The 23,603-nt window shown below is 36.2% G+C and overlaps 1 protein-coding gene across 4 annotated transcripts; it reads right to left on the bottom strand.

Moving 5' to 3' along the window:
- Nucleotides 1-10: 10 nt before the first annotated feature.
- Nucleotides 11-23,581, bottom strand: LOC119829980 (mediator of RNA polymerase II transcription subunit 12-like). Of its 4 annotated transcripts, none has more exons than XM_038352767.1 (49): nucleotides 23,407-23,581; nucleotides 23,096-23,313; nucleotides 22,844-23,003; nucleotides 22,522-22,713; nucleotides 22,044-22,151; nucleotides 21,709-21,810; nucleotides 21,424-21,604; nucleotides 21,142-21,320; nucleotides 20,681-21,045; nucleotides 20,329-20,478; nucleotides 20,030-20,117; nucleotides 19,804-19,946; nucleotides 18,560-18,701; nucleotides 18,270-18,377; nucleotides 18,048-18,173; nucleotides 17,830-17,972; nucleotides 17,625-17,761; nucleotides 17,186-17,268; nucleotides 16,580-16,777; nucleotides 16,370-16,482; nucleotides 15,595-15,777; nucleotides 14,977-15,121; nucleotides 14,688-14,877; nucleotides 14,492-14,583; nucleotides 14,300-14,408; nucleotides 13,642-13,865; nucleotides 12,985-13,167; nucleotides 12,018-12,158; nucleotides 11,547-11,667; nucleotides 11,196-11,237; nucleotides 10,324-10,509; nucleotides 10,112-10,199; nucleotides 9,603-9,766; nucleotides 9,055-9,178; nucleotides 8,642-8,754; nucleotides 8,388-8,538; nucleotides 8,009-8,253; nucleotides 7,015-7,207; nucleotides 6,826-6,873; nucleotides 6,279-6,418; nucleotides 5,917-6,019; nucleotides 5,636-5,734; nucleotides 4,434-4,560; nucleotides 3,880-3,992; nucleotides 3,424-3,524; nucleotides 2,887-3,184; nucleotides 2,495-2,791; nucleotides 2,235-2,312; nucleotides 11-1,929 (listed from the first exon to the last, which is right to left on the bottom strand). In XM_038352767.1, exons 1-49 carry the CDS (start codon nucleotides 23,411-23,413, stop codon nucleotides 1,714-1,716), a joined length of 7,257 nt encoding a protein of 2,418 aa, XP_038208695.1. In that variant the 5' UTR covers nucleotides 23,414-23,581; the 3' UTR covers nucleotides 11-1,713. The 4 variants fall into 4 exon arrangements, with proteins under 4 accessions (XP_038208695.1, XP_038208694.1, XP_038208692.1 ...); XM_038352766.1 differs by having other exon boundaries at nucleotides 11-1,926; nucleotides 7,015-7,219; XM_038352764.1 differs by having other exon boundaries at nucleotides 7,015-7,219.
- Nucleotides 23,582-23,603: the final 22 nt, after the last annotated feature.

The following is a 23,603-nucleotide window of genomic DNA, read 5'->3' on the forward strand; positions in this document are numbered from 1 at the left end:
TTTTATTTTTACAGCCATTATAAACATCTATTAATCTAACATAGGTACTTATTTATTTTAATTATATAATAAAAAATATTTTACGGCCTTATTCCATAAACGATTGATACTGGAGGATCCACAATGAGTCAATATTTTGTAAAACAATTTTCATTCAATTAATTAGTGTGGATTTTGTTACATCTACATCACACATAAATGAAATGTTTAGGTATACCATAATTTTAAATATAAAAGTTGTACAAGCAACATCGACCTTATACAATTACTTAAAAGTAAGAAAAAATGCATGACTTGATACTATACTGGGAAGCATGCCTATGCGATATTCAGTTTCAGTTATGCATAAATGGGAATCTTTTCTAAAATTTACTTTTTTTTACGCGAAATTTTTGGATAAAATAAAGTAAAATGCGAGCTGCGGGACACACTTCGAAGAGTTATTTTATATAAAACTCATTTTGGTCAGCCAGCAACTTACTGTCTCCTGTTAATGCAAGCTCGAAATTACTGCTTGATTTGGTATAATTCATTACTATTAGCCTACATTTTTTATTGTCTAGCTTAACAAAATATTCTTACAGTAAATATTAACTTAAAGATACACTTACTCATAAATGTGTCATTTCACAAGACAGAAAACATCTAATATTTTTTCTTTACATTTCTAATTCAGATTCTCTATTAATCGCATTTCAGAACATCAACAAAAAACAGCAAAAACTAAATAATATTTAAAAAAAAACCATGATTGTTTATACGCTTTGTCATTTCTGTTGATATGATAGAAAAAAGTTTGTTAAATTTCCTTTATCAATGCTGCATGCATACTTTGCATTGATTACACATTCAAGAAAAGACGTCACCAAAAAATTATTTTAAAAATTAACGTCTTCCTGTTGCTGAATCCGGTCATATTCGAGTTTAGTTAGTCGGACCAAAAAATTTTATTCACACTTACTTGTCTAGAAATAATCAATTACATACACTAAATTTATTTCAATATTCTAGAAACCGCCAGCGCGATATCGTTCTAAGCATCTAGCGTTTCTTCTCTAACTTAAATTTAAATAAAAAATATAATTTTGTTATATCTATAATAATTGCAACCACTAGCGTTACAACACTTGAAATAAAAAAAAAAAAACGCATTTGATTTTTCTGAAAAATGGAAACTAAATATTTTTCAATTATAAATCACTACATAAAATAAAAAAGAGAAAACCTTTGTACATATATAATAAATAATAAGAGTAACTTGGAATCTACTTATTTGTGAAAATAATCTATAGTGCACTAGAGTAATTTCATTTCCACTTCTTAGGAACCTATGATATTATAATAATCGTCCACATACATAATGAAATTCATGTTTTCAAATGTTATTTTCGAAATTGCCATACGTTAGAAATTACTCTAACGCCCTATACCCCAAAACAACAACTCTACTAATACGGCTATTCATACTGATGCCATTGATGGGTACAATGTATATATACCCTTTCTATGATTGTAGGCGTTTGGATGTTAAACTAACACCTTCCGTAAAGTTAAGATATTTAAATCTCATTAGCCCATTTTTTATACTGCTTATACCAATGTTCGATATAGGACCCACACAATGAAACACCTCTCTCCAACCATATAACTGACTACCCGTGAATATGATGCAAGTGCACACTGTACGCCCCCATAAAGTCCAATAAAGTTCCACTAATACGGTTGCTGGTACTGCTGGCGCTGCAGGTGCTGCACGAGCGGGCCCTGCTGCTGCTGCTGCTGCTGTTGCTGCATTGCCAGCATCTGCTGCCGCATGCGCTGCTGCTGCGTCATCTGCTGCTGGTACTGCGCGCTCTGCTGCGGCTGCATGGCGCGCGGGTACGGCGGCGCTGGCCCGCCCATGCCACCCATCGTTACATTGGGCGCCTGCTGACATTTGATACCAAATGAGTAAGCATTTTTTTAAGCATTTCAGTGCTATGAAACTAATAAATAAATGAACCAAATGCGTAATTAATATTAACTTTTTATGCTTGTAATACTCCTTAAAGTGAAAGTTAAATGGATAGATTTTTTTTCATGAGTTTATCTTATTATCCTGATACGGATCGCCAGGAATGAATAATTTACTTACCTTTATTATGTATAAAAGCATGTTTTCAAATTTTTATCTGTTTTTTATTTTCACTATAATAGACACAAAAATAATGTGAAATTATTAAGAACCAACTAACCTGTATATACTGCGGACGCGTATTTTGCCTTTGTTGCGCTAAATAAGCCTCTTGGCTTGCACGACCGCTCATCATATTCTGAAAACCATTTAAATTAATACATGACGTATATAATTTAATACAAAGATTATTCTCAACAACACATTGTTCCTTGATAAATTCAAAAAGTTAGGTCAAGCTTTTTTTTTGTTTCAGAAGTTTGAGTCAAAGAATGTGTTGGGAAATAAATAATAAAAATATGTGTATTTAATATTTCTAACCTGTTGGAATGACTGCTGCCCTGGGAAACCTCCCATGCCATTTCCACCTTGAGGGCCCATCGAACCGGCTTGATTGTTCATACCACCGATACCACCCCCTTGGCCCATTTGGCTCATCTGCCCCATGGCTTGGCCCATTTGGCTCATACCTTGACCCATTTGTCCCATACCCTGTGGCATTTGACCAGACTGTCCCACACCTTGGTTCATTTGTCCAACGTTTTGTCCTATTGAATTTACACTTTGACCCATGGGATTTACTTGCTGACCCATTTGGTTGACACCTTGACTCATACCCTACAAGCAAAAATTTGTTATAAAGTTTACTCATTTGTATTTAATTTTATTTCTATGCATAATTTAATCGAATATATTATATTACATAAACATACCTGATTCATCATTTGCTGTTGACCACCCTGCATCATCTGTTGTGAATAACCTCCATAGCCTTGCTGCATACCACCATACTGGCCACCGAACATTTGACCACCCATGCCTCCCATCTGTCCGCTCGCCATTTGACCGCCGGACATTTGACCGCCTCCCATCTGACCGCCGGCCATTTGTCCGCTGCCCATCTGATTTGCACCCATTTGACTGGCGCTCATCTGCGCGGGCCCCATTTGTACTCCTCCCATTTGACCCATTGGACCCATGCCGCCCATTCCACTCATTGGATTCATTTGACTGAAAAAAAAATACATTAAACTGTAATTATATTGTTATAAATCAAATGCATATCAAAATTAACTAATAGATATTAGAATGTAGGTTGTTTTGGTGTGTCAGTTTTATAATGCTAAAAGAATTTTATAAGATTACAGATCTTCATTTTTTTTTAATTTGTTTTTGAACGAAGACATTACAATTATACACAAAAAAATGTTTTCTCTTTTTAGCATCAAGAATTAGCAGTTAATTCATACTTGGGTTGCATTTGCGCCATTTGGTTGGGTTGCATCTGCCGCATGCCCTGCCGTGGGAACGGCCCGCGTGGCTGGGGCGCGCCGGGGTATCCACCGCTTTGCTACAAAAGTTTATAAACATGTATTAATAATTCTTAACAAAAGAGTTTCACATTATTTTAATTTTTTAAGCAAATGTTAAATATGATCTGTGCACAATAAATTCTTTGATTGAATATCAAATGATTTCTTACTAACAGATCACAGATTATCCTTGACGATATAAATAAGGACAATTCTATTTTTAACGTCTACCCCAATGAACTGATTTGGATGAAATTAGAGACAAAGTAGTCAGTAGTAATAAGAGAAATGAGAACCTGGGGAAGGATACAAGATAGGTATATTCGCGTTTTCCATTTACTACATGGGTGAAGCTGCGGACGGAAAGACAGTATGTATAGTTTTTATCTTTACCTGCATTTGAGTCATCTGCGTGAACGGGAAGCGATTTCGCAGCATATTGCTGAGCGCCTGTTTGGACTGAGTGTTGGCGGGGGGCGCCACGCCGCGAGCATTCACGCCTGCCGCTTCGGTTTTATCAAACATAAAATATTTCAGACAAAATTGTATCAGAAAAAATATAAGAAGTAAGATAGTTCTATTTGTATTTTACGTTTAATGATAAATTAAATAAATACAGTTCCAAAATATATGCAATAATACCCCGACTTACGCTCATCGCTTTACTTTCTAAGTAACGCCGTTTGGTTTGACGACCGCGAGACCAGAAAAACACTGTCTTTGGTTACAAAAGGTATCAACAGTACGAAAGATTACAAAAAGCCGAAATTGATTAACGTGACCAATCCTACCGCGTAAGTCCGGATACTGCTATTTATAGTTTCTTTGTTTATTTTTAATTACAATTTAGCTTGTAAGTAATATAGTTTTAGCATAAAAGCTACATTCAAAAAATATTTCAGTTTAATGTTGAATGATCCAAATAAATGCATGTAGAGTGTACACACCAGGCGGGTTGTAATAGTTCTGTCCGGGCGGCGGGAACCACTGCTGCTGCTGCTGCTGCATGAACTGCGGCTGCTGCTGCGCCGACATGCCGCCCACCGCACCGCTCTGACCGCCCACACCGCTCGTCTGCCATACAATTGTTACATTTATTATTGACTAGACGATCGTCCCGGCTCCAGGATATCATGATTCCTGTTTTATCCCAAGGGAGCATTTAATCGGGATAAAAATTATCCCATCACCCAAGTCAGCTCATTTACTGTCTGTATACAGAATTTCATCAAAATCCGTTCAATAGTTTCAGCGTTATTGATGGATAAACATCCAAACAAACAAACTTTCACATTTATAATATTAGTGTGATAGTGTGATATGTAACCAGACTGTAGACACGGTATGGCCTGTCCGGCTTTATGGACTTTATATGTTATACCAATAAGAAATGTACATGTTACCGTATAATTAAAAAAAATGTTACGAACAATACAATCCGTCCAGATTACAATATCGCGAGTTGGATTACGAGTATAAAGTAATGGTTATTACATCTTCAGCATATCTTAATATACTTATATAAATTACGTGTCATATTGTTTGTCCGCGATGGTCTCCTACTCGACCGATTTTAATCAAATATTCACGAATTTCATTCATTAATTAAAATTTTCAAAACATTCAATAATCACATATTCACGTGTGCAGTTTGGTCTAACTTAAAAGACAGGATAGTTAATATTATTTCAATTTCGATAAAAGAGTACCAGGGCGGAGCCGGGGCATGCAGCTAATCTTAATATATATAAATCTCGTGTCACAATGTTTGTCCTCAATGGGCTCCTAAACGACTTAACCGATTATAATAAAATTCGCACACCATGTGCAGTTAGATCCGACTTGGGAGATAGGATAGTTTAAATAATTTTAATTACGATAAATGACAACCCGGGCGGAGACGGGGCGTGCAGCTAGTATAATATAAAAACATTTTTATTGCTGCACCAATTTTTTTTCTCTTCTTCTATATTATAATTAAAAATCCTATCTTTAAATTGCCTGGTAGAAATCGCTTTGTAGCGATAAGGCCGCCTCTTTGATTCTATATTATAGTGTCTGTTCTTTTTGTATGTATTTGTAACTGGTGCTCAATAAAACATAGTATTACTATTGCATATATAGAACACCAACCAAAATGAATACTCACGGGTGTAGTCGGTTTAGACTTCTTCATTTTGTTCATCTTACAGGACATTTTTCGTCCTTTCCCCGATCCTGTGGGACTTGAATCCAAGCTTCCATTGTCCTTTAAATATTATAAGACGTGTAAATTTTTCATTAGAATAGTTAAGCATAAGAATAGTGTTTAAATTCATTAACAGTTTTAATAGATATTGAATAAAAATACACAAAAGAACCTTTAAGGAAATGTAGAAGATGTCTATCTTTTAAGAATTTAAAAAACACTTTCATATAAATACAAAATACCTGTTTACTATCGTTGTTATCAAGGTCCTCTGGCGGCAGAGGCAGCGGCTCCAGGTAATAGCTCAGCGGCTTAACTAAACTGTGCGTGTGATATTTTAACAACCTGCAGAGATTTACATAAAATATAACATTTGTAAGTTTATATAAAACAATATATGTATGTATAAAAATAGAATAAGTAATATAGAAAATAGGTTATTATTGTTGTATTATTGTTTCTTTTTTTTTAATAAATATATTATAAGCAGGTAAATTAATCGTAAACAAGGGAGAGAAGAAATGTTTTTTAACCTTAATGTTAAATTTATATAAGCATGTGTGATAAAAAAAAATACATTTATTTATGTTAAATGCTCTCTTACCTATGGGCACTTTCATACGTGAGTGGTTTTCTCTCGATCTTAGTGGCCGCGAACAGAGTCCACGAGAGCGGCGCGGGGTTCCTCCCACCCTCCACCAGCTCCCAACTCGACACCGACAACTTGTCCGTCAGTCTGAGACCCTAGTACGTTATATTATATACGTTATATAGTGTACATTTCTCATTTGTATTCATAAGCAAATAGGTGTTCGCCCCGGCTTCGCCTGTCGTTCGTATATAGACTATTTCACTCAGTGAAGTTGCAGCAGCTCATGATAAAAGAATTTTTCAAATCGGTGCAGCGGTTTTTGCGTGAAAACGTTACAAACATACAAAAATACAAAAGTAATCTTTTTATAATATTAGTGTAGATATATTTTAAAAGTGCCATAAGTCGACTTTACAAATCATTATCCTCCATCCGTCGCAGTTGGAAACTTTATAAGACAAAAGGTAAATTTGAAAAATATCTATCTGAGTTAAGCTTTAATTAATATAAAAACATTGTTTTATATCGTCAACTGTTAAAAAGATTCAAGTTAGGTTACCTGCTTCTTATCACTGTCGAAGCTAGTTATTTTATCACACGCGATCACCTGTAAACAAAATAAAACATGTGTATACATTAAAACAAAATAACGTATGTATATACACTTCCACTTCCGAAATATCATTAAAACAGCATAAACTGTCACAATGATAACATATCATAATTTAAATTAAGCAAAAATAGATACCTCGACAGTATTTTTCGACAGTGGCAACAGTTGCCTAACAGCTTGCACACTAGGCCCGTGCCTATCGCCGATCTCCTTTTTCAGTTTCTTCATAAGATTCTGGTAATGCTTCCTGTTGTTGTCGTCACCGCCTTCAGCGAGCGTCGAATGTATCAAAGTTGCTAGCATGTCGATCAATGTTGTGAACAAGTTGCTGCGACACAGACTACAATAAACTCACTGTAGATTAGCAATCCCCTTGGAATGCACGCAGCAAGTCAGTATGGAAAACGTGTGTTTCGTTACTGATTGTTTTGAATGTGACAGTGGCAATGAACAATGATACCGCTACACCAAATGTGGATGATGTTAGGTGATTTACGTTTTGGACTTGCTGCGTGCGTAATGACATTTTCTTTTGTTATTTTATAGTTAAATTAAGTACTCATACGGGTTACGCATGTGACCATAGTGGTTATAAAGACCTGAAATTTTATAAGAAATTACATCTCCAAAGATAAAAGTTCTTCAAAAGTCTCATAGTTTTTGGTACTCCGCTAAATGTAATACTTTGATATATTATATCTCTGCTTAATGCTATATCTGCATTCTGCTAAATATATGGTATTGTAGTTAGCCTAGATATGTACTTTATATAGATAAGTGCATTGGCAATTTACATGAACTTAAATATATTAATGTTAGACTCTTTTCTTCCTCGATGGTATTTTTCAAGGACCAGTTGCATTACAATATTTTTATTTAAAATTGTTAGAGATCAATTTAGAGTTAATTTGACGGGTTACGTTACCATTAAGTGCCCAGAAGTTTTAAACTAACCTTAAATCAACTATAGAAAAATTACAACTTCAATTTTTTCTTCACATATACCAAATATTTGCATTAATACGAATAACCTTGAATGCAATAATAACAATTAAAGATGTCTCGGTAAAGTAGGGTGACCAATGCTCACCCAACAATTCACAATTAATCTGCAAAGCAGAGCACTCACCTATTGTTATACGCATCTATGACCTGGTGCGCGACGAGTTGCGTGAGCAGCACGGCCCAGTCGGACGTGAGCTGGTAGGAGCGGCGGATCGCGTCGAACATGCCGCCGGCCAGCGAGAAGCGCAGCTGCAGCGCCTCGGGCGCCGCCTCCTCCTGCCACGTGTCGCCGCACGCCGCGCGCTCGTGGTCGCGCGCGTGGTTCAGGTAGTGCTGCAGCTGCGCGTGGATCGAACTCAGCAGGCTCTCCTGTTTCGCGTACACGGCTCCATTTAGAGTTAGTTTAGGACAGGGTGAGCTAAGGAGCTGCTTTGATGAGATGATGAATATGAAATGATGAATATAGAAGATAAACACGAATAAGTTAAATGTTTAAACTATACCTTCTGATCGTCCTGATGCCTCAGACAAGTGAGCACGAGCGATAGCAATGGTTCATTCGCAAGTCGTAGAGCGGATGCAGCGCAGGCGCATGCCGACCCGCACGCGGAACCGCCCACACCGCGTTTACCGCCTCCACCACCACCCGCCGAACTAAACACAACGAAATGTCTGTATAATGTATTTATTTTAATCCAAAGATAATTTCACCCTGGCTGTTTATTGTCAGTCAAGAGGTATTTTAATAAGTAATTACCCTTTGTAGCTGGGGCTCTGGTGGCTTTTACAGTCCCGATGCGAGCCGCCGCCTCCTCCTCCTCCACCAGAGCAATTGCCGCTACAACCCGCACCCCAACCGCTTTCGAGGATCTAAACAAAAAAAAAAATGAGAAAAAAATACTCTAAAGATATTAATTATGAACTAAATAAGTAAAAAATACTCTAAAAATATTAATTATGGACTAAATAAGTAAGATTAATATGTATCCGCATTAGCCACTTTCAGGATAAGATTTTAGCTAAAAAATTACACTGGTTTCTATTCTATCCTATTAAATTTCAAGATTTCCACTAAATCAACAGTTCTACTATACTATACTATACTATAGCATACCTGAAAATACAGTTTAATCATTTAATTATAATTTGTTTGAACGACTGATAGTTTACCTGGCCAGCCTGCTTGAGCACGCGGCCCTGTACAGCTGGCGGCAGCTTGGCGACGAGCGGCGCGACCAGCCACACGGACTGCGACCATTTGCTCGTGCTCACTACACCGCGTTCCGTTCCCATCCTATTTGACATATTGCCATCTTAAGTTGATATGTTAGCCATGTACTAAAAAATATATATATTTTACTTCAATGACGTTCGAGAAAAAAAAAGTTAAAATAGTTAATAATAACAAAGAATTTGCAGATTAAATTTTTGGTAATATTTAGCCACGGAAAATACGAGGAAAACTTCTTCACACTGTCTAGATTATAACGGACGAAAAGACAGATAAACAGACAGACGGATATCGAACTCTTAGTAATAGGGTGCCGTTTTACCCTTTTGGTTCAAAACCCCTTAAAAAGAAAGATGAAGAAAAATTAAGTAAAAATCTAATTAACTCTCCCCCCCTCTAAGGAGAGGGGGGGAGAGTTAATTAGATTTTTTAATAGACTTAAACAAGGGTTTAAGTCTATTAAAAAAACCTATCCGCATAAACTAACCTGTCTTTATCGGGCGGCGGCGGCGCGGGCTGCTGGAACACGTTGATAACCGCCCGCGAGACGGTGTCCAGCCACGCGCTCAGCTCGGACGAGCCGCTCTGGAACTGCTTGAACATCAGCTGCAGGTCCAGCCACGACATGCGCAGCGACCACTGCTCCAAGTTCTGCGTTATGTCATGGGATCATTTTAGGGGTATGGTCACATGGTACACATTATCGGGGTTATGGTCGCTTAAAATGTAATATGTTGTCTATCAGCACGAATAGAACACAAAAAATAAATTAAAGTATTTACATAAGGCACAATTGAATTTTGTAATAAACTTTATTTTTTTAAGTAACTGGTGGGTTACGTTATGGTAAGCGACCACCGGAACAATTGATATATTTAACATTATGATTAGTATAAAGCCAGTATACATATATCCAATTTAATAACCAAATGTAATAATACATACACATAAAAAAGGGTAGAAAATTGTATAAAGGAAAATCAACAAAGTAATAACCTCAAGGAGCCTTGTAATCATTGTCTTTTGATCTAAGTCTGGATGGGTGTGACTGGCCGAATCCGGATAACATATCATGTGTAATAATCTGAAAACGAAAACATATTACACATACTCTCCATTATACCGACTATAACATAAAAAAAAAACTGAACAAACACTTTTTTAGATTATAAAAAGAGATTTTATATTAATTAAATAATATAAATTACCTTTGGGCTTGTCTCGGTCTAAGCATCGGATCCAACAACATATCAGGTTGATACAGTTCATCCGGGTTCTGTAAACATTTCTGTAAAACCCATTCCTCCGAACATATCTCGGCGAGTACCCGCCTCGCTAGTGAAGATAAAGATTGTGAAGAATCTAATAACGTCGAACCAACACCTCCGTTTCCTCTGCAACATTATTTCAATTATTATAGAATTGAAAGGAAAATTGTAGTGTTGATAAGTATTTAAGGAGTCATTTCTCTTGACACAAAACAACATGTTATTTACAAAATGTATCCCATTTTAGAAGTATGGTTTGGGAGGAGGTTAAAGGATTGTGAGAAATTACTTTTTATGTACACAAGGAGGTCTAGGACAGAGACAATGGAATGAAATGACACATTAACACATAAAGCAATATCGAGAAGTTACCAAATAGGATTTTCAAATACGATATTATGTAAATTGTAGCACTACACGCTATAGTTATTTATATCTATCTCAAAACAATTAAAAAATATTTTGTCTTTATCATCTTCGTGATCATAAATAATTCTATTAAGAATTATCATAATATTACTGTTAGTTCCCTTTCAACGACATCTTTGTAAAACAAATAGAGCATAGTTGCAGCTGTCAATGGCAATGTATAAAATCAAATACTTTTTACATCAAAATGGGTTCACTTAAATGTATTCTGTAAATTTTTATGTAGTACAAATATATAAATAAATGACTAGACAACGACAACTACAGCTCATTTATTTTAGATTATTCCCACAGAGTGAAGTGACAGGATGACCAAACGACCACAAGTCAGTGATACCATGATAGGGTGAAGGTGCTGTAACTCATAAAAAAAGAAAACAAACCTAGGCGTTTTATGGCCCCCACTCATCTCTGTTTCTACCATCCTAAGAATGAAAAAATAATTGCTAATGAATAAAAGCACTATTAATAAAATTGCAGGTCTTTCTTTTTTACTGTGCGATACAAATTTTATTTTTTATTGTGAATAAAAATTGTGATTTTTTTTTTCCAAATCAAATGACATTGAAAGATTTAACATTTCACTCGATTATTGTAGATTTCAATTGAATTTAAATATGTTTTACTGTAATTAGATGCCTTTAAAACTTTCTAACAGTCACTGATTCCTAGTTATAAAATGATGATTTTTTCAATGTCGTATCAACAAAAAATAAACTAATAACATTACTTACGATATGAGATCAAGCTGTGCATCGCTAGGCACAGTGTCGCTAGTGCCCAGTATGTGTGAAAGTTCACTAGATTTCTTCCCACTCGGTTTGCTAAGGTCTCTTGCAGTAGAATCTCCAACCACTGATATAATAGAGACATTTTGTTGAGTATTTTATAAAAAAAAAAATGTTTACAATTTTACACGCAGATATATTTCGTTATATTGAAGAAAGGAAGAATAAAATCCAAGATATTAAGTAATAACAATAATTAATAAATATTGTATTGGTATTGGTATGTTTCGTTTGTGTGTTTCAAAAACACTGCAAATGCTAAACAAATAATTAATTAGGGAAGGAAAATAAAACCCTGTTTCCACAATATAATTATGTAGAACCAATACAATATCATATTTATGTGCCCTAAACGAAAGAATGTTAATAGAGAGAACATAATTCAACTCATGAAACTAAAATAAAGTATAATATTACTGAGTATCGCCTTCAGCGTGGCCAGCACGGGCCCGACGCCGATGTTCTTGTGCGCGGCGGCGAGCAGGTGCCGGTCGCACGAGAGCCGCACGCCCGCGCCGCACCCGCCCGGCCCCGGGGACGTCGACACGCTGTACAGACCTGCGCGGGGACAACTTATAAAATTATATGAAATTCTTTATTGCTAATAAGAACATGAGAAGCAAACAGTAAATTACATTAAAAGAAGTAGGCAAAAGGCGGCCTTAACGCTAGGTAGCAATCTCTACCAGGCATCCTCTAAAATGGAATTATATGAACGTGTGTGAGCATAAATGAGGCAATTAAGGACACGGAGGATGTCAAAATAAGTATATGTAAAGTTATATATGAATTAAAATTGTCCTAAAAATACTGCCCAATCGCCTTGGAACACATAAGTGTTTTGTCACTAATAAATGACTTCTGTCAATAACAATTTCACGGGTAACGACGAATACTATGTGATATATTAGGCTAATACGCCTTTTTTATGCCCACACGCGTCAGATTTTGTTTAGTTTTGACCACTTTCGTGACCTGTGAACGTAACCTGTTATTATAGAGCAATAAATTTTCCTCTAAAAAACATACTTTATAATATTATATCGTAAATAACGGGCTTCTTCTATTAGAAATATCTTAAGATACACTACATTTAATGAACCTTTGCTATAAAATATACTTTAGTTAACATAAATTATAAAACAGTCTTTATGTGCTTATTTATCGATGGTATAATTGGTGATTATTTTCCAGCTGAATAAATCACCATATTTATGTCATTGACTCTATTATATCTCTCCATACAAACAAAAAACTTAGAACTATATAATCATAAGGATTTTGCCACATTTGAGGAAAAGCTGTAAATTCTTTTTTTCTGTGAGATTGTGTACCAAATACTTTTTAGTCATCGAAGCGTGCAACGCATAAACCTCACACTAACCTGGTTGCGGTGTGTCAACGGTTTTAAACAACCTCAGTAGCAAGTGGCAAGTCAGTCTCGCGCCGGCGTCAGGCGAAGGCGCGTTGGCGGGGTGGTTGCTGGAGTTGCCTCCCCCGCACGCCTTTACAAGTGACGGCAAAGCGGCGTGACGAACGAAGTCTTCCAGGGAAAAACAGTGTCGCGCTAGATGAAAAAGATAATTGGTGAATCGGTGTTTGATTTGTTTAAAAAATAAACATTCCTTTATATTAAGTAATAGCTGTGCCGCGCGGTTTCACCCGCGGGCATAAGCAAGTACTTCCAAAGCTGTTGTTATTATTAAAACGTTTGTGATACATTGCCATATATCATCAAAATCCAGTGGTTTTCGCGTGAAAGATAATATTGTAGTCATGCAATACTTAGTTTTACAAAAGTACATTTGTTATAAAGTAGAAAGTACCATTATTTAGTTTAATTATTAGTTTTTCGTGATTAATCGTTCGTCGTAAATGTACGTGAAAAATAAATTAAATTTATGAATCCATTCAAACTCTAACGTCAAAATGAAACAGCTAGCAGTCTATAGTTGCGTATATTGTAGTTAAGTGTAGTGTAGTGTAGTGTATTGTATTGTATTGTATTGTATTGTAGTGTTGTGTAGTGTAGTGTACTCACCGACGAGTATGCAAGTGAAGACGGCGAGCGCGTCGTGCGCGGCGGCGTCGTGCAGGTCGCGGTGGTGCAGCAGGTCGGGGTAGAGCGGCGGCGGCGCGGCGTGCGGCGCGGCGGCGGGGTAGTGCTGCGCGCCGCACAGCGCCACCAGCGCGCCCAGCCACTCGGCCGCCAGCCCGCTGCACCACGCCGTCATCTCCGCGCACAGCACGCCCAGCTCGTTCACACTGCGCGCACCGTGCGACACGTTTTAGAACACCGGCGATATGCTACGTGCCGTTTGTAACAAACTTATCCCTCCTAATCGCACTATTATAATGTGCAAAAGTTTCTACACGTATAAATTTTGAATCACGCCAATTTATTTTCGTAACCTACATGCAGTGTCTATATAGACAGAAAAAAACTATGCACATTGACGATAGTCGACCAACTGACTCAATTACTTGCAACCTGTACAACGTCGAAATCGTCGAAAAAAACATCTCATATCTAACACATTTTAACTTACGGAACACTAAAACAATCCAATATAATCCATTGTAATAATAATATCCTTATATTCTATTAGCTCTCCGCCCGCGGCTTCGGCCGCGTATTTAAAAAAAATAAAAAAAAAACCAGGATAGTGCACATTCAAGAATATCAATGCAAAACTTACCGATCATTGTCAACCTCGCGACATACAGCCAACATGGCGGAACACACAAAGCTGTAACGATTCGCTGGTGACTCCGCTACTTGACGTGCCCAAGATATCTCAATTTTACCTACAAAAAATATTCAATAGCAATTTTAATACACAAGTGGAATAGAATGCTATTTACAAAGGTTTAGTTTAAGATATACAAACCTTTTCTAGGATTTGTGAAAAATTCACTCAAAAATTGTGGATTGTAGGCATAATTCGATGGTGTGGGTTGTAAAGGAGAGTAAAGCGCTTGTCTGAAAAAAGAAATCAATGTTATTTATATAGATCCTTATATCTCAAAAAAACAAATATAAATAAAACATACTATCAAATTAAAATGTAAGCATTTAATACGCACTTTATTTTAGGATATGCATTCGCAAAGGTGTCCGCATGGGGCGCGTGAAACAGATGTGCAGCCGCCTTATACAGGTCGTGTAATTGCGCGAGCACGCATCGCTCGGCGGACCCGCAATCACCGGGATTCACCACGCACTTGACCAAACGACAAAGCTGCTCAAACACAGCCGACGTTTGCTCTACGCACACTACAAAAAACATAAGATATAATATTTAGTTTACATTTATAAATAACAAAATTTTATTTATTTATATTTATTTAATCGTTAATTACAATTAAAACGTACATAGCAAACACGAATGGTACCGCCTCAAAGCTCCAACGGTATACAGAGCGAGTGCCGAGGTGTAGGCGCGCGGCGCAGCCAGCCCGCTGCTCGCCGCGCCGCGGGTGATTAGCGCTGCTTCTACTTCTGACAACTCTTTCAGTATCTGCGTAGACAATTGGTATGTATTAACATAATAGAAAAGATTCGACGATATCATTTTAGTTACTAGTAGTTCGAGAAAAAAAATTATAAGGCGATGATGATGATGACTGATGATTCACTATTTTCTCAACCTAATGGACGACGCGACCCAAGTAATTTACTTCTATAAATAAGTCTTCCACCTATTTGTGTTGAAAATGCATCTATAGACAGTGTGAAAAAAAAAATACGATAATCACAACTAGCTACACAATCTCATTCAAAAACGAACCTAAAACTGAAGACAAGTTGTTGTGACAAAATGAAATGATCGAAAAATCCACTTCATTTGTCTCATTTGACTTTTTATATTGATTAGTTTTCAAAATTGCACAAAAACAGCAAGGCTGCATTTCCAGCAATTACTATATGTACTCTCGAAAACAAATTAATTTAATAAAATTGCAAGTATAAAGTTAATATCGTGTATCCCACCTGTATGCAAGTCTCGATGAGGCCGTGCACGTTGAGCGCGATCTCCATAAGGTCGAGCGCGAACGCGACGTGCTCGGGCTGCGGCAGGTACGTGGTGGCGCCGGCCGCGTACGCCGCCAGCGCCTCGCACACGGCGCCGCCCACCGCCCACGACACCGCGCCTTGCTCGTACATCGACATTGACTGGAACCGATACTCGGCTTTATTGGCTACTTGTTGGCGTACAAGCATATCAAGCGGTTAAAAGTAGAGCGCTTTGATTGCTATAGTATTTGTATGCAGCACGTGTAATCTTAATGTATATTATAAAGCCTAAACCAGGCCACAAAACGGTCTCGTACTTTTAGTGGTCCTTTGAGCCGGATCAGAACTAGAACCTATGAATAGAAACCTATCCATACTCTTACTATTTTTGGTACTCGCTACTCCAGTATCTGTACATCCATCTATACATGTAACTCTATGTATACTCTAATCGTACTTATTTAATATATATAAACCAACCTTTACGCCCTACCTTTATAATATCAAATTTTTATTTATCTAACCTAACTTTTTGTATATACATAAAGTTGGAGATAAACTTACGTGAGCATACCACGTAAATTTAAATGAAAAACTGATATCGATGAAATTTTATGAATATATTATTTCTAGTAAGATATAAGTATCGTTATTTCTTAGGTTTTACTAACTATTTATTTCTGGTAACTTAGGGTCCATATAAAAAACACAAATAAATAAATTGATATAGAAAACCTATTTGGAAACTTACTTGAAATTTTTGCGTAACAGCCTCAAAATTAAATTCACTACGCGAATGCTTCTTTATTTTTCCACCTTCCGCTACATCAATGGAAAACTTCTTAGAGAATAATTTGCATATTTCTGAAACAAAAAACCACAAACGGAAATTGAAAACCGTAAATTGCAATCCTTATTATGGCCATATGGGATTTTTTCCTTAATTTCCCTACAAACATACCTTTGGTCATCTTCTTCACGGCGTGTTTGGCGTCGTCCCTCTGCCGCCCGACGCCGTACAAGAGGATGTGACGCTGGTTAGCGTCGTGCGGCGTGTGCTCCGGCTCAGTGGGCGGCAGCGGGAAGTGCATGGTGTAGTGATAGTGCCGCGACACCGTGCCCGTTGTGTTCGAGCCGTTTGAACTCGTTGAACGTATACCTATTGATGGAGATAAATAATGGATTGAGATCATTGATATTTATATTTAATACTAGCTGCGCCCCGCGGTATCACCCGCGTAAGTCCGTATCTCGTTGGAATATCGGGATAAAAAGTTGGCTATATGTTATTCCAGTTTTCCAGCTATCGTACGTACGTACGTACGCTACGTGCCAAATTTCATTGCAACCGGTTCAGTAGTTCAGTTTTGTTAGTTAGTTCAGTTTTGCGTGAAAGAGCAACAAACACACACACACACATCCACACAAACTTTCGATTTATAATATTATATAGTAGGATGAGACATAATAATAAAAAGTCATGAACAAAAAAGAGGTTTGAAGTCACATATGATAGTTTAATTTCCGACATTAACAGTATACAAATAGCTAATGTGAAAGTTCTTACCTGGTACAGACATTGGGCCCATTCCCATTGATTGCATCGATCCTATGCCCATTCCACTTGCGCCCATCATGGGCGAATTCACGCTGCAATAAATTAAAACCATTACATTAAAAAGTGGGCTTAGAGAAGCTTAGCTTAGCCTTCATTACAGAACAGATTAGAGAACAACATTCAAATTTAAATTATTGTTATCAGTGTGAACAATTTTTGTTTTGATACTTTTTATTTAATATTAATCTTTGATATACTTTTAACAAATTCGATCCTTTAGAGTTTAGATCAATGATAAAAACGAATAACATCAAAATATATAGAAGTTTTGAAGATCCTGCCTCGTGATCAAATTTTTTCTATTCTTTCAAAATTTCTCATTTATAAAGCATTTCAATGCTATAAAACTAAAAATTAAATATATAGAAGTTAATTAAAATAGTTTTACTTATGAGAAGGTTCTCCTGGATCCTTTGGGCTATCGGGAGCGTCCATAGAATTCTGTTGGTCTTCTTTAATGTGTTGCAAAAGCTTGTCCAAGTCATCGTCAATTTTTGAATCGTCCAAATCCATTCTGACATTTTCCTGTACAAAAGGATATGTAAAATATTGTATATTTTTCATTATAACTTAATACAAACACGAATAGTTACCTCCATTTTCGGTTTAAGATCGATACCAGCAAATATGTCGTCATCTATATTGTGATTGGTTCCCGTACTATTCGCAGGTTGAGCGACCGTATGTCCGCCAGAGCTAGAACTCACAGTAGGCTCCGTGGGAGATATTAGATCACCTTAAACGTCAAAAAAAATATAATGAAGGTTAAATGAAATTAAAGAAATTTACTGAAAAGTGGAATCGAAATTACCTCTGGATATAAGCGTGCACATGTACGCGTCATGTGAAAAGACATCACGTCTAATTAATTCTCCAAATAGATGTACTAGGTTCGCAAACTGTTGTCGATTACCCGGTGGGGCGTTTGGACTTTCATCTGTAAAAGTATTATTGAATGAGACCCTAAACATCATCAAGTTATAAATACATTTATAGCAAAAATTATTTGCCCGTAGCAAATTACAATAGTTACCTAAAACAGGCGCGTCATTATCCAGAAATCGCAATAAAAGGTTTTGGAAAATCGGCGGACCGTTGTACATTCCCGTTCCAGAGCTGATAGATTCTTTATCGTCGGATCCTGGACAAAATAAAATAAATTTTTATGCACATATTTAACATCGTAGTAGTATATTAAAAGAAAAGATTCGTAAACTGAGAGTTGTAATTGTACTTATAAATTATTAACGAAAACATAAATTCATCAAATATAAATCTCAAATACATCGAACGCAACCTCAAAAAAGTAAAAACCCAACAAACCCTGGTGCTCGTGGTGGTGGTGGTGGTGCTGGCGGCGGTCGAGCAGTGCGGCGGCCGCCATCGCGCGGTGCTCGCCCCAGCGCGCGCCGCACACCGCCCACTCGCACAGCACGCGCACCACCGCGTACGAGCACACGTACTCCTGATATACGAATGCTGTGTAACTATTTCTACTGTATAGCTTAGCAAAGTCTAAACAGAACCTTGTTTTTTTTTTTGTTTTTGCAGTGATAACTCCTTATGGGAGGCTGGAGGGTAAATGAGGGAGGGAGGGTCTATTCTTTACGTAAGGCGTTACGGCGCCACGTTGTCGGGCTTCCCTTTTCTCACGCATACAGGTTCATTAGTTTAAGCTATCACTTCTGTGAAAACGACAGATGCATTGCCAGGTGGAAAACTAAGTGCGCCGCAAGTTAAGAGTTTTGGTTGCTTACGAAAAAAGGTAGGGAGACAGAACAGGAAAATTTTTAATCAACTTGTGTTCTTGGTTTAGAGTTTAGGCAGTTTTAGAAAAATTGCGCTTCTTGATATAGGTGATCCCACTTTCACATATTAGGTAACAACTGCACCACGTAGTCGGGCAAAAGACATTTATTAATGTCAGTATAGTATTAGCGAAAGATTCTGTTTAGTACTAGAGATAGATTCTGTTCACATTTATTACACTCATCAATTATTTATTTCCTTATTTTTAGAGGAACTTGAAGTGAGGATACATGCATGCTATGCACTTTCTTTTAGTACTATGAAGTAGGGGACAGTAATTTTTTTCTACACAATAGGTTACAGACTAACCTGTGGTGGGAGAAATAGTTTATCATTTTAATATCTGTCAGAAATTCAACCTCAGGTTAAGTGATCACACCTTAAATACTGTATTTTTATTTTGCACTAACGGTCCGCCCCGGCTTTGCCCGTGGTACATATAAAGCATATAGCCTTCCTCAATAAGTGGACTTTCTAAGACTGAAAGAATTTTTCAAATAGGACCAGTAGTTTCCGAGATTAGTGCGTTCAAACAAACAAACAAATAAACTCTTCAGCTTTATAATATTCGTGTAAATAAAATAGCAATATTTCCGAAAAAACGTCACATCATAGCCTGTTACAGTATAATGAAGTAAATTTCTTTTATAATTCTTTCAATGTAATTTTCAAAAGACATTTTCAATGTAATTTATAAAAAAATCTATAACGTTTTATCCTCGGATTCCATTGTGGATTGAAAAATAAATATGACTCACTGGATCTTTGGGGTCAGCATTTCCGTCTTTAGGTGGGCTGCAGTTAGCATATACTTCTTTATACAATGTATCCAAGTTGTTATTTGGATCGACCCGGTCAAAGCAGTGACGATCTAACGCTTCAAGGACTGCTAATACTCGAGCTACAAAAAATATGTTTTATAAAAGTTTGCTTAATCCTTATACCTTATTCATATTATTTATGTATAGATTGAAACCAACTTACCTTGTGAACTTGTTTGCCATTTGTCTGTGCACCATTTACTTTCGGCTTTTTTGCTTCTTGCGGCAATTTCTTGTTCGGCTTCATAAACCTTAAGGATTTTTATTTAATGAATTAGTCTTTGTTACATACAACTCCAAATGTTAATAATGTATATAAAAATCAATTGGCGGTCGTTAGACTCGCCAAATTTGAGAATGGCTGGGTTGAACAAGATTTTTTTTTAAGTATTTATATAGTCGAGTAGTAGACTAGTAGTATAGTCGAGCATCTAGAATACAATAATATAAATAATACCCTACCAATCGCCTATGCTCTTCAGTAACTTCCGAGTCCATCTGTGGCATTGGTAATGCAGAGGGCGGCAATGGCAAGATGTCTAAAGGCGAACCTTGAAGAGATGACCCACATCCAGACCAAACCATTGCAGTAGGACATTCTATACATATTATCTAAAACAATTTATTCAACATATTCATCATTATCACATACATTTGTGTCAAAATTGTCTATAATTTTAAAAGTAAGAAGTTTAATTAGAGCATGAAAACTTTAAAATATTTAAGTGCAATATCATATTATTCTCTATGATATGTTTAGTTACACACAATTGAAACAATCAAATAATACTGTATGAATAGAATGTACACTAACCTGAAGTATAGTTGCTAATTGTATAATGACATCTCTATGAAATGAACAATTCAGGATCTCTCCAAACCCAACTTGCACAGGATTAAGAGATGCTGTAACAACTGTATTTATAGTTGCTTTAGTGTCCCTTGATGGTGAATCATTTTCTTCCTTCACTTGTTCCATGGGTTGGGATGGGTTAGGCGTTCCTAAAGGATTTGGTGTTCCCAATGAATGGTTTGGGTTGGGGGTTCCTAGAGAATGATTAGGATTGGGTGTTCCATTGTTTTGATCAGCTGGTGTACCTGAACGTTTAATTTGAGATATATTTGGTTTTACATCACCATTTGTTTCTGTTGAAGGGGACAAAGGACCGCCATTCGCATCTAAAAATATTAATTGATTGAACAAATTTAATACAGACATATTTCTTAAAAACATAGTAATGCTATTTCTATTAAGAAGAAATAAGAAAACTTTACCTCCATTTCTATCAGATTTATTGAACACTGCAGGTTGGTTTAAGGTTCTAAGTGTAGTCTCTGATAGTACTGAGCATATTGCAGCACACTTTTTAGCACAACTTGTTGCAAGACGCCGCGAGAGACCCTCGCAGCAAACAAACTCACACATATATTGTAAAGCCAATGGTAGGAACAATCTATAAGAATGGTTTAAAAATATATATTTCAGGAAATTTATCTAAGAATAATGAAATGTTTTAAATTAATGTGAAGTTAATATGCAAAAGACAAAAATATTACCTTAACAGTCCATCATCAGGTGCTCTTTTATCAAGCAATTCTATAATCCATGTAAGGAAATCGTGTCTATCCAATAAACCCTCATCTAAGAGATACTTGGCCAGTCGACAGCAATAATTCCATTGCTTCAGAGCCTGTCGCCAATCTGTGCTCTCAGGACCAGGTGTAGATGAACCTAATACTATAAGAATATTATTCATTAAAAATGTGGATAATTTTACACAAATTTATTAATTTCTAAACATTATTGAACACAAAATGAAAATGAAATAAATGAAACCATACAGCTGGTACTTCCTGGAGAATGCATAGAATTTGGCACTGAGGAATTTGGAGTAGAGCTGCCTGGAGGATGACCTGACATATTGTGACTTGGTGTGCCTGGACCTAATAATAAAGTTTACGAGTTTAAGTTTAATTAAATTACAGATATCTATAATATGTGAAATATAAACATGTTCATCTATGGTTCAAAGTCATACTTATAATTTTATTTAACTAAATTAAATTGCCTAGTATTCAAAGCTGGTTCAATTGAATTTCTAAAAAAAGGTAATAAATTTGGAATGCATAATACAGCTATTCATTATGATTGAATTAATAAATTTTAGAAAATATACCTGATTGAGTTGGTGGTGTTTTATCAATATTACCAGGGCCACTTTGGTAGTATTCAGCCAGCTTTGGAATTTGATCCTTTAAGAATTTTATTAATGTTGTTGTCCATTCTGAAATTTTAATTATGTTCAAACTGCTTACCCCTTATTCCTTAATTATATTATTTAGCATAATATGTGCATGTCTATTTGGTATTAAAAACATTTTTATTGTTGACTAGCTGCGCCCGCAGTTACAACCGCGTAAGTCTGTATCCCGTAGGAATATCAGGATAAAAGTTGCCTATATATTATTCCAGTTGTCCAGCTATCTACTTACCAAATTTCATTGCAATCGGTTCAGTAGTTTTTGCGTGAAAGACCAATAAACACACACACATCCTTACAAACTTTCGCATTTATACTATTAAGTAGGATAGGATTAGTAGGATAGTTTCTCAAAAAATTTTTTTAATAAAAATGAATAGAAAAGTAAACACACCAGTAGTGGGATCTGGATGCTGTCTCTTTTTAATTTTGGCTTCAGAAACTGCTACAGTATATGCAGAGCTTAATTTTATAAACCATGCAGCCCTGGGCATAGCTACTTGATATTCCGTTAATGTTATAAATATCTCCTCCTTTTTGTTGAAGTTAGGTGCTTTCTTTGCCAATATAGATAAAGGTTTACTCCCTGCAAAATCACATTGCTTTTTAAAAATAACTAAGGTCAAAACTATCTTTCAAATAGATTAATAAATATCATGTGTTTATATTATAAGAAACAAGGTGAAATTAAATTCTCAATAAAAATTATATGATACCAGCTAAATCTTTAAACCAAGCTTCAATTTGTGGTTTAGTTCTTGCTGTTGCTGGCCAAAAGTTATCTTTAGGATTCACTTGCTGCCTCTTTTTTCCACAATCCGGAAGAGTGTTAAGTTCTTCTTTTTTCGAAAGTATACCAGAAAAAAATTGTCCAATCTGAAATCATCAAAACAACAATTACAACGCTGGTATTGGATCGAATTTTTCCTACAATATGTATATGTATAGTTTGCTAGATAATTTCTTACCTTGGATGCAAAAGCAGAGTGATTAAAATTTCTAGCCGTCCCAAATTCGTCACTGGACTGTGGTGTTGTTGTAAATCCATGTTTCACGTTAGCGGATGTCAATTCATCTTCCTTTTGTCTAGGTTCTTGAGGATATACATCAGGAGGACCTAAGCGAGGCCTTTTTAAAGGCCGTTTCTCGTACATAATCCCCATGTTGTCCACAGGAATGGTACTATCTATGTAATTAACAATATAAACAATATCGTAAAAAGTAAGTCAAGCTTATAAACGTATACATTATTAAGTATTAGTGGCTAATGATAGCATACTTCTCATTTAATATTTCTATAATGGGTTCATAGCTGATACGCGTAGCTTGTATTTAAAAAAATATTCGCTAAATTTTAGCTCATTATAATGTATGATTTAAAAAAGAATCGTATAAAAAGAAAACAAAATAGGCAGGTACTAGACTTGATTAGAAACACTCTCACGACTCAACGTCAATGATGACTGCCAATGCCAT

Source organism: Zerene cesonia, chromosome 11 (genome assembly GCF_012273895.1).
Source record: "Zerene cesonia ecotype Mississippi chromosome 11, Zerene_cesonia_1.1, whole genome shotgun sequence".
Taxonomy (NCBI): domain Eukaryota; kingdom Metazoa; phylum Arthropoda; class Insecta; order Lepidoptera; family Pieridae; genus Zerene; species Zerene cesonia.

What these genes read in the sequence shown, in the direction of transcription:
- LOC119829980 (XM_038352764.1), bottom strand. An exon ending in TAATGACGCGCCTGTTTTAG is followed by an intron (nt 18,174 to 18,269) that starts GTAACTATTGTA and finishes ATACTTTTACAG; the next exon opens with ATGAAAGTCCAAACGCCCCA. An exon ending in CGTTGACACACCGCAACCAG is followed by an intron (nt 12,159 to 12,984) that starts GTTAGTGTGAGG and finishes GTCCCCGCGCAG; the next exon opens with GTCTGTACAGCGTGTCGACG.